Source organism: Coccidioides immitis (assembly GCF_000149335.2).
Source record: "Coccidioides immitis RS genomic scaffold supercont3.1, whole genome shotgun sequence".
Taxonomy (NCBI): domain Eukaryota; kingdom Fungi; phylum Ascomycota; class Eurotiomycetes; order Onygenales; family Onygenaceae; genus Coccidioides; species Coccidioides immitis.
The window spans coordinates 4,788,352-4,804,665 of NW_004504310.1; the positions used below are offsets into that span (position 1 = coordinate 4,788,352).

Genomic DNA, 16,314 nt, shown 5'->3' on the forward strand with positions numbered 1-16,314 from the left:
TTTTTCTTTCCAATTCCTTCTTCCACGTGGCAGTTAACTTCGGAGAAACTAATTACTCCGTATTCCGTTGAAGGCGGCTTCATCCATTGGAACAAACTTCCACAAAAACTCACTATGCTCCAAGGAATCAGAAGGCTAGGGCCAACAAGCTTGCTGGGAACCTTGTTCATAGCTTTAACGAGTCCGAGATCGGACTTCTTTCACAGCCTCACCTCTTGGTGATAATGGACAACGTCTTTCTGGAGAGGAGGCGGGAAAATTGAAGCAACATCCATTAGCTACACTAAAAATGATATCATACAGAGAAAAGCAGCAGGCATTCAGAATCTCAGGTCATAATTTCCGAAAGGACAACAACACGCCTCCCAAACCAGCCAGAGTACCTTCCTACAGGCTCACACCCTATGCGAACTGGCGTTTTTTGATAATGATATTTGGTCCATTTTTCTGACTCGTGAAGTGGTCAACCATGTGGAGATGACCGGTGGCATCCTCGCCAACGCGATCAGCAAGCTCGATATCGAACAGGAACATCATTCGGGCGAGCGTCAACCGCATCTCCATCAGCGCCATACCCTTGCCAATGCAGCCGCGCGGGCCAATGCTGAACGGGCAGAAAGCTCTGCGCGCAAGGTCTACGTTTGCTTTCGAGGATGTCCACATTCCGTTCTCGCTCTGGCACAAGGCCCCCTCGATCCAGCGCTCTGGGATATAGGTGTGAGGCTCGCGGTAGTATTCGGGCTTGCGGTGGATAGCATAGCACGGGGTTCCGATGTCAATGCCGCCCGGGAGGTAAAGTCCATCGACCTCGATGCCACCGGGAAGCACTTCACGGGGCATAGCTCCAGGCACAGCAGGGCAAAGTCGCATAGCTTCGTCCATACACGCTCTCAGGTAGACCAGCTCGTTGAGCTTCGGTCCGGTCACAATCTCCTCCACGTCGTTGAAGGTGTCTCTGACCTCCTTCTTCAATTTCGCCAGGGCGTCTGGAGTGCGGACAAGATAGAATATGGTTGCAGCAAGACTGGTGGATGTGGTATCGCTACCGGCAATCATCAAAACGTTGCTTTCTCCCCAGAGCTCGGGAGTCGAGAGTCCACGACCGGATTCAGGGTCTTTGGCATTAAGGAGATAGTAGAAGAAATCCTTCTTGGCCTCGTGTCCAGCCTGGGTACGCTCCTTCGCACGTTGATTTGCCTCAACACGAGACTTTTGGATGAAATTCCACCGATCGTTGGTAAGTTTACGAATGAAAATCTGGTCCAAGTGCCAGTTATCCAGAGGCATCCACAAGCCGCACTATTTAAAAAAAAAAGACAAAGAAAAAGAGTCAATTCGTGCAACCAGACCTAGAGGGCCAAGGATGGAGGGTGAAATATGACATACCACGTAATGACGGTAAGCGGCTCGGTCAACAAGGCCGATGACTTCCCGTTTTCCGCGCTCGATCAACATGCCGAAGCTTTTTCCGAAACAGAGCTCACCCATAACGTCGTACGTCAGATATCCAAACCAATCGGCCATGTTCCGGACAACGAAACCCTTCTGTGTCCTTTGAGCACCGGCGTCGAGAGAAGGTTCGTCACCGGCCATGATAGCACAGAATTGGCGAATATTAACCAACATGACACCTTCCATGCCCTTCAGAGCATTGTCGGAAAATGCCTGGCTCAGAACACGTCGCTTTCTGCCGTGGATGTGCTTATCGATCACGTTGTGGGTATTGTACACACCCTTGATCGCGGGGAAAGCATTGTAGAAATCTCCCTTCTTAACCTTTTTGCCATGACCGTAGATGTCGTGCAAACCTTGGGCGCTGTTGATGGAGAGGAAATTTGGTGCAACTCGCACGTGAGGGCCGTATTTCAGATGCAATTTATACAGCCACAAATGACGGTCGCCCTTCAGGCCATGGAACAGCTGCACCCAGGGAGTGACGGATGCGAGGAACGGCCCAGGGTATTTTCGGAGTGGGTGGAAGAATTTGTTGTACACGCAGTAGCCGAAGGTCTAGCGTTGAAAGCTGGTAAGTCAAAGATGCTTGGATATATTTTCCAAAGATGCATGCAATCTCCTCGGTGTCATCTGAGTACTGCAGAAAGCAAACGTACCAGAAGAGCAGTCAGGGCGGTGAAGCCCACGCCCACGCTCAACAGAGAGAGGTGGGCGACGAGCGGCTGCAGTAGCATGGCCGTTTTGGATTCTCTTTGTCCTTCTGGGTTCGTCCTTATTCTACCGTTGACGCCGTTGAACTCTCGTCGCTCATATCAGTTTTCCCGGCCAAACGGGGATGACGTCAAGCCGCAGGAAACCGCGCAGGACGGACTCAGGCACGGGGCAGCAGCAGCAGCAGCAGCAGAGCGGCGGGCTCGAGAAGAGAACACAGAGACACCGGGCAGCAAGGGGCTGAGGGCGATAGAGACAAGGGCTTTATTAACTACCCTTTTTTTTTTTCTTTCAAGAGCAGGAATTCGTGTGCGGCTGTGGATTCCACCGAGAGCCTTTTTATCGCTGGCGGTGTTGCGCGGCTAGTTGCGGAGGCCGTGGGGGGAAGCTGACCGGCGGGAGAAAGGGTGGCTGCTGTAATGCCCCCCGGCCGGAGTGGTTTTGTCTCGCGGCGCACAGCTCGTCTGCCCCCCCCCCCCCCATGTCTGGGCGGAAGCGTGCCGTCGTGCACTCTGGCCGCCGTCCCGGGACACCAATAAAAGTCCTCGCGCTCGGATATTTTCTGCTGGCAACAGCGCACAGCGCGGCCGGGTGCAGGTTGTAGGTTCGTGCCGGTCGGGCGGCCAACTCTGCGCTTTTGCCTTTTGCTCGTCTAAAAGGCCGCCCTTGCGCGCCACCCACCCCCACATCTTCGGCTCTTATGTAATCAATGCCGTCACCAGCCGCAGCTCAATCACGTGACTAACACACGCGCATCTTCGTTTCTCCGGCCGGCGGCGACGCGACAAACTCGAAAAGTTCGAAAAAGTTCGCTGCAAGTGCGGCTGGCCCGGAACGAGTTTTGTCCAGCATCGTTGCATCTGGTTCGCTGACAGACCCTTTTCGTCTGCTCGTAACCCGGTCGTTCGTGTTACACAGCTGGGTTTATGGATGCGAGAACGCTTGCGAAGATTATGGAGTTGAACAACTGTCACCGTTGTCATATCTCCAGACGGTGCTTGGCGTGCCACAGCTTGCTCCTCGGTTTGTCCAGGGTAGCACTCTCAGTTCCGATAGCCGATTTCTCCATATCATACATACTCCGTACTGTACTCCGTACCCGCTTTATTTTTCTCAAGCCAACGATATCCAGGCTCTCTGGTTGGCTAGTGTCCCTCGGTCAAAAATAGCAATTTTTTTTTTTTTTTTTTTTCTTGTTCCTTGGCTGGAATCGACAACTTGAGCTGGAGGAACCCCCGTTCAATAGCAGTTTACTCTTATCATGAAAGCCGGCACTAGCTTGCACATGATGAGCGGTATCAGTGGTCACCGGCATTTTATCGGCTTCTTGTCTGATCAACTGTCGTGGCCTTTATATCCGCAGAGAGCTGCAAAACTGTAGACCACTCGCGGCTCATCCTCTAGAGCAATAGTACGAAGATTTAAGGCCCCAGTTTTGCTTTGTTATGCTCCCTTGGGCATGACACGTTTGTTCGGAACCTGAATCTGAGATGGAGATGTATACCTTTCACTCTCGAGCTGCCACATGCGTAAACTGGAGTTGTCTGCCTTTCTTTTGATACCTCGGGGTTTAATCCTGTGATAGCCGCTTCTCTTCATCCTCTTTCCAATGTACAAGCAGCCGTGCTTGTTGCGTGTGATCAAAATGCGGATGGGGACCCGGTGATGACCTTGGGGTGAGTCAAAGCGACGTCCTTCGATTGGAATTTTGTTGTCGAACAGAGATTTTGCGAAGTCACACAGACCGAGAAATTGATATATCAGCGAATGGCCAGCGATTGGCCTCCTGTCCATGTTCATTCCAACTAGTTTGAAAAGTCGGGTTCAAGACCTGACAATAACCCTAATTAAGTGTTAGGAAAGATTTCAGCCCAAATAATCCTTACCGGACTTTTGGATGCGTCTGATCTTCTTCGACCAGCTCAGACTCCTTAAAGGAATTGACCAAATGCAGCGTCTGGCGCTTTAAAGGAATTGGAGCCTTTCAATTCCAATATATGAAGCGGAGCTGATCATGTGCATTCTACTTGACGTGACGTATCACTGGATCCACGTGTTCGATCTGAGTCTTTTCCCTTCTGAAGATGAATTTATACTCCCACTTTGTTTCCCACTCACCCTTAGCCTCCCTTCAGTCCGATAAAGCCCCCCCAAGAAGCTCCGCAAAGCACCTTTGTCCTAGAAGAATTGAATAATGATGCCGCAAGAGTCGGTCCCGGAGCAGTTACACTGCTGAAAGATTCTGCATTGTCTCGAAACAGGGATCTACGACCACGTTCGGCTACACATGAGTCTGGTATGAGCTGACGGTAGATCACCGACGGTAGCTCGAGAAACTTTGTAAAACAGCGTTGATCGGCTGCGTCATTTGGTATACTGGCCATATATGAACTAACTCCCAGATGGTTTGCTTTTCATAGGGTACATATAGTTGACACCAAGATATGGAGGATGGTCGATGTACATGGAGTATCTTAGCATTATCATACGATGTTTATAGACCGATTGGAAACACCTCTTCTTCACAGTTTCCTGACTCTTTCAAAGCTGAACAAGTTCCTCTCTTTTTTGTCCGAGTCGCTTCTAACATAGCCAGTTCTTCCAATCGGTTCTTCTGATATATTGCAAAGCTGCGTCAATGTATTTTCGTCTCCGTGATTGGCAATAAACCGGTGGTTGTTACTCTTCAAAAGTCCCACCACATACGCCCGCAATGGAGTGCCGTCCCTGCTGTATTCAACAGTGTAGGTTTCTACGACCGCCTCTCCCTCGGCCTGGCTGTCAACGACTGGGACGTCCACGTCAGTCAAAACATCTGGAAGGGCCTTCTCGCTCGGGTAAGGCGATCCATGTTTTCGGGGCTGAGAAGAAAGAACAACGACATGTTGGTAGCTTAGCACTCCGCCATTAGCTAGGACCAATCCATGACGAGGGCGTCCAGAGGCTTGTCTGAGTTGGTGAACCATAGCCGTGATAGCCTACATATGTATTGTTAGTAAAAAAGGAAAATTATCAAGCCATGGATCTCTAAAGCATCAAATGACCTACATGCATAGAGTAATTGTTCCCAGCACCTCCAAAGGATGTTAACCCTCCAAGGAGTGTAATAGGTTTTGGTGAGTTAACAATCGGCAACCCCAAATGCTCACAGGCGAGTTTGGGAACGATAGGAAAACAGCTGTTGGATTGGTTATTTGACCCATGTATTTTTCCAGTAGAGCGCACGCATGGGTCACATACGAGTAAAAATCAAAAATATCAATATCCTCCTTTTGCAAACCTGAGAGATCCAGAGCCGTGTCTAGCGACCTAGAAATCGACGGGCTTGAATAGAAATTCGGGCGTTCCCAAACTATATCGGGTGGGTGTTATCGTTTTGCGGTCCCAACGAATTAGGTGGTCTGCATAGGAGTGACCTGGGAGGTGGTATATGTACATACAGTTGCTACTGTCGGCCGTTCCTGCACCAGCCAAAGGATATATCCACCGACTTTCAGGGACGCCGAGCTTTCGTGCAAATTCAGTGCTCGTTATAAGGCAGGCCGCGGCAAGATTGACCGTATTAAACGCGTTCATGAGAAGGGGATCTATGCTGCAAGTTAGATGTTATGCAAAGAGTATGAAAATCACAACGCACTTACATGGAGAACAGATAAGACAGTTGCGTTTGGTCACAGTTCCAATAGATTGAGGCGTCTCGGCCGGCTTGCCATAACTCCAAGCCAGAGGATTTTTCTCTGCCACTCTGGCAAAGTCGCCATATAATTCAGCTGATTCCCGGTGGTTGTCCTGTAGTGACTGGGAGCGACGAGCCCTAAATCCGTTCTCGTAAAGTGGGTATATCTGGACTGGGAGCCCGATAGAATGGATAGAGCCCAGGTCTGATCATATTAAGGTCAGCGTGGTTTTGTATTGAAACCCAGTCATAAGGCGTTCGTATACTCACTTTCCTTCAATTTCATATTCTTCACGGAAAACACGCCAGTGACAGCTTCATCCGGCTGTGTCCAACCGGGTGGAGGCATTTTCTTCTCCCGCGCGAAAGCTTCGACTTCAAAACAAGCGTAAGTTCAGCAAATCTGTCCTGGTAAAGGAAATATACCTGAGCATAATACATACGTGAGGCCAGCGCTTCGCCTCCTGTAACCAACGCAACGTTGCTTTGTCCCAGGGCAACACGACGGGCAGCTTCATCGAAGAGCTTGCAGGGAGAGTTGCCACCATTGTCGCTATAAAATTTGTGTTTTGGTTGAACCCCTAACCTCTCAGCAATTGAACCTGGTAGATCTGGATATGGCCAAGTCCATGTCCTGACAACATCCACACTGTCAATGCTCGACCTGAGTTGATTGACTGCCTGGCTTGAAACCTCAGAGTCCTTTATTGCCATTTCAACTGCTTGCAGGATAAGCTGCAGCGGCTCGGCAGCATCCTCGGTCTTTTTGGAGGCATTTTTTATATCACCGACGCCAATTACCACGGGTATTCTTCTTTGCTTCTCCATGATACAGCACTTGAGACAGATAGGGCTGAAAATTCAAGTAAAACGAACACGCCTAAGCTGACACAGAGAAAAGCTACAAATTCAATCCATTGGCGTCGTCGTTGCTGAGGGGTGTTCCTCATTTAACAGTAACCTGCTGGTGATTGCGTTAAAGAGCGGGTACGGATTGACAAGCAGCTAAACGCTACCGAGGTTGCCAAGCTAGTTGACATCTTCGGGCGCCGAAGATCAGCTTGTTCCACTGTTGGGGATTCTTTCATATTCATGCCCCAGACCACCAAGTGAATGGCGCGCGGCGTTTGCGGTCACTGCCATGATTTTAGCGACAGGTGGCGAATTTGCAGGTATATCCCCCACTGGAAATTCATCAGAGTAATCACAGCAAAAGGATGAGCAAGTTACCGTCAATCCATATGTGGGGATGCTTTGGGCAAGCTTGTCGCGCCGTTGGAATGGGTGGAGACCTGGTATAGCCTGGGGTTCTGTGAAAGCTGCAGAGCAGCTGTGGCTAGATCCTCTTGTTATTGATGCGTGGCATCGTCTCTCAGTTTGCGACAAAAAGCTTCTTCCTCTTTCTTTCTTTCTTTCTTTTTTCTTTTTCTTTTTCTTTTTTCCCCCCTCTCCCTTAAATCTGGGCCGCAGCAGGAAGAGAAACCGTGTTGACTTGTTGACAGGATGTCATTCGGAGGTGAGCTGCGCCTTTGCAATCTGGTTGGCCGTCCAAACTTGTTCGCGAGTTAGTTAACTAGTTAACCTCGGTCCAGCAAATGCGGCCAACACGGCTAAAAGACATCCAACCGCGGGGGAAGAGATCAAGCCGGCGACAAAGGGCAGCTTGCTTGGAGTTGAAGGGATAAGATGAATAACGCTAGCCAATGGACGTCCAGAGAGCAACAGCATGCGCTTTGAACTGGCCATTTCTGCTGATCCTGAATGAGGTTGTCTTTCGCCGTATGGGGTATACAGTCCATATGTGCTAATCGTTTGACTTTGATCCGCAAACCCTTTTCGTCTCAGGTTCCTGGATGAGGGGAGACCGACTCGGAAAACAATAATTGGGGATAACTATAGATTGCCAGTGTCTCAGGCGCTGGTACCTACCTGGCGCTCGTTCTCTCTCTCTCACTCTCACACACACACACACACACACACACACACACACACACACACACGCACACACACACCAAAAAATACACAATGGAGAGCAGCCTTCTTTGTAAATCTGGCATGCCGAGCGTACATGGCTGGTGAATGAGGTGCTGGTTGGAACTTATGAGCGAGACAACACTGGTGCTTGACACTTTGGAGACTGTACTAAGAAGCCAGAGTTGCCCGGATGATATGCATTTACTCGAAGGTGTCCATATTGTGATTAAGCAATTCCCGTAGTGAACACTGATTGAGAACCGGCGGCTAATCCATATCTCACTCGATCCGTAATGAAATGTTACTGGGGAGTTATTCGTTGCACCCCAGAAAAAGACATATTCCGGAGCAACATCTCGTGAAAGCGGGTTATATTGGCGTATGCTTGAGTTCCAGTTAGCCACGATACTGTCGTCTGGACGTCGCTATTCCATTTATCAGTTTGCCCCAGGCTAGTTTGAACAAACTCAGTTAAAGTCGCAGATTCTCTGCCCCGGTGGGATCATGTCTGTCAAAAAGAGTTCACCTTGCGTGCCTATTTGAATGTCATAGCTTTGGCGTAACTAACTCCGCAGTTGCCCATGCTTTTATCCGAACGAGAAAATGAAGAGAAGGATGCTCGCAAGCCTGGTCGCATGTATGTACAGGATGGAGCACATACATACAACTCTCTCATATGCAGTATTATCTATACAGAGGGTTCAAGAATGAATTCCACATCGCGGGATACGGCTTGTCGCATACGTTCGCATCCTATTGCGGCAGCATTCCGAGCACGAATCTCATCAGTAACTTAGCTGGAGAGACGGGATGAAAGAAGAGACGCCAGGAACAAATTTATAGTTGACACAATTTCTTATCAGTCGAGAATATCCGCCATGAAAGAGTTGGTCTGGCTTCCCAGATGCCAGCCGTGCCGTCACCATCGGCAAGGTTCCCCTCCCTTTCGTTGTGACACGGGGAACAGCCATATAGAATGCCTTCTGTGCTCTGGACCTAGCATTGGCACCACTTGAGCGCAGAGTGCCGTCCTCCGCATTACCTCGTTGATTCCACAGTTGTCTCGCGAGCTGCGAGATCAAAAGGTTTGCCAAAGCAAATTACTCTGATGATCTGCAGTGGTATTGGCTTGTGTGGCGTGCTAGTTCCGTCATCAATTCCTCCGTGGTTAGCCTTGCGATTGGACTGACTAACTTATCAGCCGAGATCGCCAGGCTGAGACGCGCCCATCAGAGATCGAACTCTGCCACTCTATCAAGAAATCCTCTCCGGACAACAGGAGCTGTGCGGTTGGAGCACTGGACAAAAGAAATAAAGCAGGAGTCCTAAAGTGTATTTGCCTCCCCCAGCGAAACTATTTACCTAGCTGAGCAGGTTAAGTTAGTGCTACAATGCACAAATTGTCCCCGCGATACAATGAGGACAAGCAGGAAAAGGGGGCCAATTCAGCCCATCGCAGGGTGTGCTCAAACTCAAGCGGCACAGTCGGCGCCTGGCGTCTCTTTCGATGCCGGCGAAGACCAATTTTGCTCCTCGCAGTCTTCGCCTGTGTCTGCATTTATGTTTTATTCTTGTGGATTCCGTCCGTGACCACAGGGTTCTGGCATTGGCCGTGGTTGAGAGAAAAGCACCTCGAAATTCTTCCCTCTTGGTTGCACATGGCTTTGTCGTATCTCCTTGCGAGAGCTGCACCGTCAGTAGATATATCTCAGGGAACCGTCGTCGGTACAGTCTTGACCGACAGCTCGCTCCCTCGCCCGATCGAGGCCTTTCTTGGAGTCCCATATGGTCAACCACCAGCCGGCGAGAGGAGATTCAAGCGTGCCCAACCAGTGAAGCCGTCAGTTGCGGTCATCGATGCCTCGAAATATGGCAAAAGGTATTCTAGGGCTCTGCTTCATTGTGACCGCAGCTACGTCCGTTGGCGTCGCAAGTTCTTTGCTTACTGTCGCTTGCTAGATGCCCAGCCGGCCCTCTCGGATGGACCGCAGACGATTGGGGCGAAGATTGCTTGAATTTAAACCTTTTTCGCCCAAAAGATAGGCCACATAATACCAAGTTGCCCGTTGCAGTTTACCTCCACGGCGGAGCTTTCAATGGTGGAGCCGGTACGCCACATCATTTGAGACCTCAACAGCCCAGGTTTGCTCATGAGTTCTTTTTTATAGGAAGATACCATAGTTCTGCAAACATGATATCGTGGTCGGAAGAGCCCTTTATTATAGTAAATTTCAATTACCGGTGGGTTGACTGTATATGTTCAGGGGACGACCACGAGCTAATCACACATTTGGACCGCAGACTGGGGGCTCTTGGATTCCTGCCTTCAACTATTACAGAAAAGGAAAATGCGCTGAATCTCGGTCTCCATGACCAGATTCTGTTGTTTGAGTGGGTTCAGAAGAACATTGGTGCCTTTGGTGGAGATCCTAGTCAAGTCACTTTGTTTGGACTCTCCGCTGGTGCTCATTCGGTGCGACTATGTCCTTTCTACGGGGAAATCGGGATCATCTAACACGCCTAGATCGGCCATCATGTTATGCACAAGACTAGATCGAAGCGCCTCTTCCATAGAGCAATAATCGATTCCGGCGCAACCACCGCTCGGGCCGTTTATCCCCCTAATAACCCACTACATAAAAGGCAATTCGAAGAATTCCTCTTGGAAGCTAAATGCTCCAACATTTCGGATGACAAGGTGATGCCTTGTCTCAGGAGCAAACCGGTACTTGATATTGCTCGTGCCTCGGAGAGGATATTCAACCGCTACAATCCCTCCGATCGATGGGCCTTTCAACCCGTCATCGACGGAGAAATCATCGACAAAGCACCCATCAAAAACTGGAAATCCGGGGTATGGAATAAAATCCCAATTCTCACGGGGTTCAACACAAACGAAGGTGCTCCATTTGTGCCCTCTAACATCGCAACATCAGAAGAATTCGATGATTTCTTCCGTGCCCTGATCCCACCCTTGCCCCCTTCAGACCTCAGACTACTCAACAAGATTTACCCAGATCCACTAAAAGACCCCGAATCTCCCTACGTTGAACATCGCCAGATAAACGTCGGCCCGCAATACAAACGTATAACGGCCGCTTACGGACAATTCGCATATGTCTGTCCCGTTAGACAAACGGCACACCTGGCTTCCGAGGGCCAGAGGGAACCTGTATATTTATACCACTGGGCGTTAAACAAAACTGTCAAAGGGGGCGCCAGCCACGGTGACCAGGGTGAATATGAAGTTTACGGTCGCAGCGCACGCCAGTTCTCCAAGACACAGGAGACGATAGCTGGATTTATCCACGCATATATTACGTCGTTCATCACGAAAGGTGATCCGAACCATATCAAGGGCGAGTACGCTGACAGGCCGAGGTGGGACCGATTCCGAATGAAGAGTGCAAGGAGCGTGATGGTGTTTGGGGATGGAAACGATGAGCGAGCCGGAGGAGGGCATGTTGGCGTTGCGGCTCAGATGGGCGATATTAAATGGTGTGAAGAGGAATGCAACTTTTGGTCGGACCGAAGCATTCTTACGGAATCATAATGTAATCTCGGAGGGACTGGCTCCTACTTGAGGCATGGATATTTGAAATCATCAGAGCACCATGTCTAACTGACTGTATATGTGTTATGGAATATATAAATATATGTCCATGGTAACTTGGCGACCCTTGACGTCTTTTTACGTGGTAACATAGGGTTGCGCGCATCCCACCCCCGGTTGGCTGAACTGGCGAATCAGGATTACCCCAGGGCAGGTGATTTTCTTGTCGACAGCCGAGGAGCACATTTACAATCAATATGAGTCTCTAAGCGCTTCTATGCATCATGGGCTCAGACAGAACATACAGTGGACTTCCCTCGTCACTAGGCATGGTTTTACTGCCCTCTCCCACCAGCGATATCCTGGCCGAGCCTGTACCCACCGACCTTCTCCCATTCAACCTTCTGTCTTGTTATCGGCAGTTGCCGGCGTAAGCCCTTAAACGCGCCCTCCGCAAGTCTCCCAAACGCTTCGTTCAATTCTTGCTGATGCTCTCTCTCGGCCGCGGCGATCCGTCTAACGATCGTCTCCGCCGAGGTGGACTGTATTGGAATTGAGACCGGTTTTGTGTTATTAAGGGACACATTTCCATCCTCGTAATAATGGACATCTACGTGGATTTTTCCGGTAATGGTGGTCGGCGAAGAAATGGGGACGTGGTAAATTGTCCGGTAGCGGCCGTTCCAGAAGTTGTTAGGCGAGTATTTATTAGCAACCAGGAGTATGGTCACGGACGAATCGTTATCTGTAGGGTAGACGCCGTAGGAGCAACTAACGAAATGTTCCCGGGTATGTGATGACAGGGATTTCAGGAGGGATTTGCTGCGATGCAGGCGATGTCAACTGTGCTGCCGACATGACTTGGGTGAGACGAGCTAGGGGCTGGGTCTTTTGTTTTTTTGGTTGGTTGGGGATGTTGGGGGGGGGATATACATGAGATCTGAATTTTGCGACTCGAGCGGATGAGATTTTGGAGCAGAAGCTATCTGTATTTCAGTGGCCAAAGAGTCAGAACAGGAGCATGCAACTGGAGCAAGGGGAGAGTAAAACTCGCCTGAGAAACGTGGTCGAATTCGAATGCCGTCTGGCTTTCAACGTCATAATACCGACCGTCTTCCAATCTGTTATAAGAGCTCACGATAACCTGTATTTTTTTTTTCAAATTCCAAGTTCTCAGCACATCGGATGGGTAATGGATCTCAATTGACACACAGCAATGCCCGCACCTCCTGACTGCTGCCTGCCAGCTTCGTTGTCGTCAGCTGCGTCTCGTTATATGACCGGAAAGCAGGCTCAAGGGAATTAATAATATCGGGGCCGTCGGATGTGAGAGCTTTTATATCTATGGAGCTTCGCGGTTATCTAATTGAACCGGACTAGTTCCAGCCCAAAGCCTCCAGGCGTTCGACATCAGTACTGAAAGACCTCGTACATACCTGCAACAACATCATTGAGCTATACGAAGTTAGCATGCGAGAGATGTCAGAGAGGCCGTGAATCCATGAGCATCCGGCGCCTGACGTACCTCACCAGGAGGGGCGCCCTCCACGAACGAGGAGGCGATCTCGATGTTCGAAGGCATGGTCAAAACCGACGGCGTGAAGGGGGGCAGAAGGGGGATGAGGTGAATATATAATACAAGCAGCTACCGGCGGTAAACAGTCACTCACAGTCGGACGAGCGTGATGTTTTGCTGTCCGATGGAGTCGAGTTGCGGACGGTCGCCTGTCGCCAGTTGTTGGTTGCGGGGAGGGCGATGATGGTTGCCAAGACACACCCGCATCAACAAATAGTTAAACTACTACGAGGGAACTAACAAAACTGCCTTCGCGCGAACCACGGTACTAAACTACACGAATTTATTATTTCCCTTGAAATGCTATCTAGCTCTGTACTTGATCATGAGCGTTGCTTCAGCAAATAAGGGATACAGGATACAGAGAAAGGCGCCGAGGCATCCGCCGTATACCGATCTCGCCCTGCTCACATCCTCGCCATCAGAGCCTTGATGCCTGCCCAGGTTTCCTCACCGCTGGGCTTGATCTGCGACGCTGGAAGGACAAATCCATGTCTACCTGTGTCTCGCAGCTCTGCAGCGAATCCGAGTTCGAACCCGCCGACCTCGACCGCCCAGTCGACGCTGTCTCCATTGACCTGGTAGATTGTATTGCATGTCGGCCCAACTCTAAAAGAAGTGCCATGAACCGCTCTCAGCGCCTGAGCAAAGGCTGTCGCAAGGCTGATGTGCTTCTGGTGGTTTCGTGGAAGCCTGCTGCAGTGATATCCGTAGGCTAACCGGGAGGAGGTTGTCAGGCATCTTCAACTCTCTACTGTTTGAGACGGAGGGGTACTTACGGGTCAGGAAAAGCTGGGAGTACGAGTGCCAATCCACATACATCTTGACTCCCTGGGACCGTGCAACACTCTGCATAAAGCGGGTATGTGCCTGGACCTCGGGTGAGTCGCCTGGTCTCAAGCCTTTTTCACGGCAGCGGCGGTTAGTCTCAATTCGTCACGCACGGAGCTCCTATGCAGTAATTTTGAAACAGGTACGAGTAACATGCCTCTGAATGTCTCGGCGCTGGGGTTCGACGATGATCCCCTTCCCTCCCATTGGTATGGATAATTGCGGTTCAAGTCTGTTCCAATATTGTTGTTTCTGCTGGGCTGGCGATTCTTGCGCCACAATCGGCTCCTGCTTTGGCTGTAAACGAAACCTAATTCGGCCGCATCAGTGGTTGCTCACGGATAGAATAGCGTCGAGGGGGTGTACCGTCGGGATTTGTGATCGGGAAAATGAAGAAGTCATATTTATCAAGAATACTCTTCACTGTCTCGTCGGATCGTTCTGATAACAGACTCGATGCCATGTATTCGACGACCTAGATGCAAGCTGTGAATACCTGAAGGATCGTGCGTTGCCTATCATTGCAGGGAACGGATCTTCGGGACGGGAGATCATTACCATAGTGGTGATCCATTCACGCGCGTGGATTGTTCCATGCCAAACCACGCCAGGTTTCCCCTTTCCACGGCTGCCCCAGATGTGGATACCCTGGAGCGGACGCCTCTCATAAGAGTTCCCAGCGGTGATCAGCTCCGAGTTGTCGGGGTACTGAGCTTGCAGATCCCTAAGGAACTGGAGATGGTCATTGTAACTGTGATAGCTATTGAACCAGGCATCGGTGAGGTTTCCTGCTGGGAGGATGTCAGCGAGATCGACAATTCTCCGGCATCTTCTCCGCCGATCGATTTCAATCAGGGTCCAACGTACCTTCATATGTGCTGACTACAGCTGATTCAGCGTCGATTGAAGCTCCAAGATCTTCATGCATCACCTCGACCGTCAATCCGGCAGTGGCCTCTTCGAAGGCAGAGAGCTGGCTTGGTGAAACCACGACATCTGCAGCAGATCCCGCCGTCTTTGGAAATTCCCAGGTGTCAAGCTCCAATTCCTTGATGATCCTCACAACTTGGGCGAGGTTCTGGTCCACTGTCGGAATTCGGAAGACCTTGTATCCATTATACTCCGATCCCAAGGAAGGGATGGCCGCGGCGAGGGCTGAGCCCAAAAGTGCCGAAATCGCTAAAAGTACCTTCATAGCGCAGAGGGACGATCTGGACGATCTAGACGATCCGGACTATAAACGGCAATATGCTGAGCCACACCTCAACAGCTGCCTCTTCTGCGCACCAAGTGCTTCAAAACTACTCCGTACGGGAGCATCAATTTATATGATATATCATTAGGTATTTTAGGACTTAATAGTCCTCCCCAATGTCTTGTCTTCTGTCACCTTTTGATAAGCCCAGGTGGGCGTGTTTTACCTGTAAGCGGTGTGATGCTCGTCGGCTGGGCCTAAGATTCCCGCAAACCGCCCAATATATCATGCTACGCGAGGACGATAGCCTGCCGCTTCGAATACCCGGATCCGTCGTTGCAAGGGTCATGCCTCTCAATTTCACGTATAGTTCGTCATGCAGAACGGTCAGGATAACGGCTGTGTAATATCAACTTCATTGACAGGGGATAGCGTCATGTCAATAATTGACGCCATAGTGCAACCGTCATGAGCATATTAATCACCAGGTTGGCATGAGAGCTGAAAGCGTTTTTCAGCTCGCGTAGCACCCGGTTTTATCCCCCGCGAAGAACCGTTGAGGGGAGCCCACTGCCAAGTGTGTCCACCCTTCTTACTTGATTATGTGCATTGCCCCGACTGCTACTATCAATTTAATGACGATATTGGGCCGAGAGCATCGGTAATTGGGAGCCATTGGATTTCGTCCCCGGAATGAAGGATGGCCTGCGGCGGCTGCTTCAAGGGTGGTTGCAATGGGGGGTGTTCGGCGAAGTGGGACATCTTAATGGAGGACACGGAGTATATCGTTTGATTGAACTGGACAACTTTAAGAGAAGCGAGGTCCTTGGGTTTGCTTTTTCGATCAAGATCAGCCGAACTACAGTGGGGATATGACGGTCTCCACGTGCGGCTGGGTATCTGAACCCCAGACCTATCGACCGGCCCTCTGCTTGGCAACCCCAGAGTGTCGATGATCTGCAGCCTGCCAGCGCCTTCGTGGTCCGACATCCATACTCGGCTGCGTGGGTTGATGGCGGCAAATCCAAAGGGAAGAGCCGTGTTGAAGATGAATGAGCTCCTACGGTTACATCACAACATCACCCCATGGCTACGGTCCTTTTTTCTTTCTTTTTTCTTTTTCTTTTCCATTTTTTTGTGTTTTCGGACTTTGCCGGGCCTGACGAACTCCACAGCTCTGCGGATACAAATCCTGCATTGATAGCGTGATGCTGCGCGCGTGGCGCGAGTAGTTGAGTTCTCTCAACTGCTCCTACGACGAACGATGTAACTCCCGGCAACTAGCAGCGTTGACAGCAAACTTTAGGAAAGTGGAGAGCCGATACTCCGTATGAAGACCTGAA

General features: G+C 50.3%; 6 protein-coding genes across 6 annotated transcripts; 1 reads left to right on the forward strand and 5 right to left on the reverse strand.

Moving 5' to 3' along the window:
* Positions 1-251: 251 nt before the first annotated feature.
* Positions 252-2,465, reverse strand: CIMG_01401 (benzoate 4-monooxygenase cytochrome P450). Its single transcript, XM_001247629.2, has 3 exons — positions 2,112-2,465; positions 1,387-2,010; positions 252-1,299 (listed from the first exon to the last, which is right to left on the reverse strand). The coding sequence occupies exons 1-3, from the start codon at positions 2,187-2,189 to the stop codon at positions 403-405; spliced, it is 1,599 nt and encodes a 532-aa protein (XP_001247630.1). The 5' UTR covers positions 2,190-2,465; the 3' UTR covers positions 252-402.
* Positions 2,466-4,688: 2,223 nt separating this feature from the next.
* Positions 4,689-6,670, reverse strand: CIMG_10738 (uncharacterized protein; the record flags this gene model as incomplete). Its single annotated transcript, XM_001247628.2, has 7 exons — positions 4,689-5,144; positions 5,215-5,344; positions 5,407-5,518; positions 5,607-5,753; positions 5,808-6,047; positions 6,113-6,217; positions 6,286-6,670. The coding sequence occupies 7 exons, from the start codon at positions 6,668-6,670 to the stop codon at positions 4,689-4,691; spliced, it is 1,575 nt and encodes a 524-aa protein (XP_001247629.2).
* A 2,445-nt stretch (positions 6,671-9,115) lies between these two features.
* CIMG_01398 (extracellular lipase) lies at positions 9,116-12,034 on the forward strand. The gene is made up of 5 exons (XM_001247626.2): positions 9,116-9,695; positions 9,776-9,924; positions 9,985-10,057; positions 10,118-10,289; positions 10,341-12,034. Exons 1-5 carry the CDS (start codon positions 9,208-9,210, stop codon positions 11,367-11,369), a joined length of 1,911 nt encoding a protein of 636 aa, XP_001247627.2. The 5' UTR covers positions 9,116-9,207; the 3' UTR covers positions 11,370-12,034.
* On the reverse strand, positions 10,393-13,102 carry CIMG_01397 (F-actin-capping protein subunit alpha). Its single transcript, XM_001247625.2, has 6 exons — positions 12,895-13,102; positions 12,806-12,824; positions 12,596-12,711; positions 12,424-12,513; positions 12,303-12,355; positions 10,393-12,191 (listed from the first exon to the last, which is right to left on the reverse strand). Exons 1-6 carry the CDS (start codon positions 12,949-12,951, stop codon positions 11,705-11,707), a joined length of 822 nt encoding a protein of 273 aa, XP_001247626.1. The 5' UTR covers positions 12,952-13,102; the 3' UTR covers positions 10,393-11,704.
* A 250-nt stretch (positions 13,103-13,352) lies between these two features.
* Positions 13,353-14,971, reverse strand: CIMG_01396 (secreted carboxypeptidase McpA; the record flags this gene model as incomplete). The annotated part of the gene is made up of 6 exons (XM_001247624.2): positions 13,353-13,660; positions 13,725-13,847; positions 13,934-14,086; positions 14,143-14,251; positions 14,335-14,567; positions 14,644-14,971. The coding sequence occupies 6 exons, from the start codon at positions 14,969-14,971 to the stop codon at positions 13,353-13,355; spliced, it is 1,254 nt and encodes a 417-aa protein (XP_001247625.2).
* A 627-nt stretch (positions 14,972-15,598) lies between these two features.
* On the reverse strand, positions 15,599-15,961 carry CIMG_10735 (uncharacterized protein; the record flags this gene model as incomplete). The annotated part of the gene is made up of 1 exon (XM_012358884.1): positions 15,599-15,961. One exon carries the CDS (start codon positions 15,959-15,961, stop codon positions 15,599-15,601), a length of 363 nt encoding a protein of 120 aa, XP_012214307.1.
* Between the last annotated feature and the right edge of the window lie 353 nt (positions 15,962-16,314).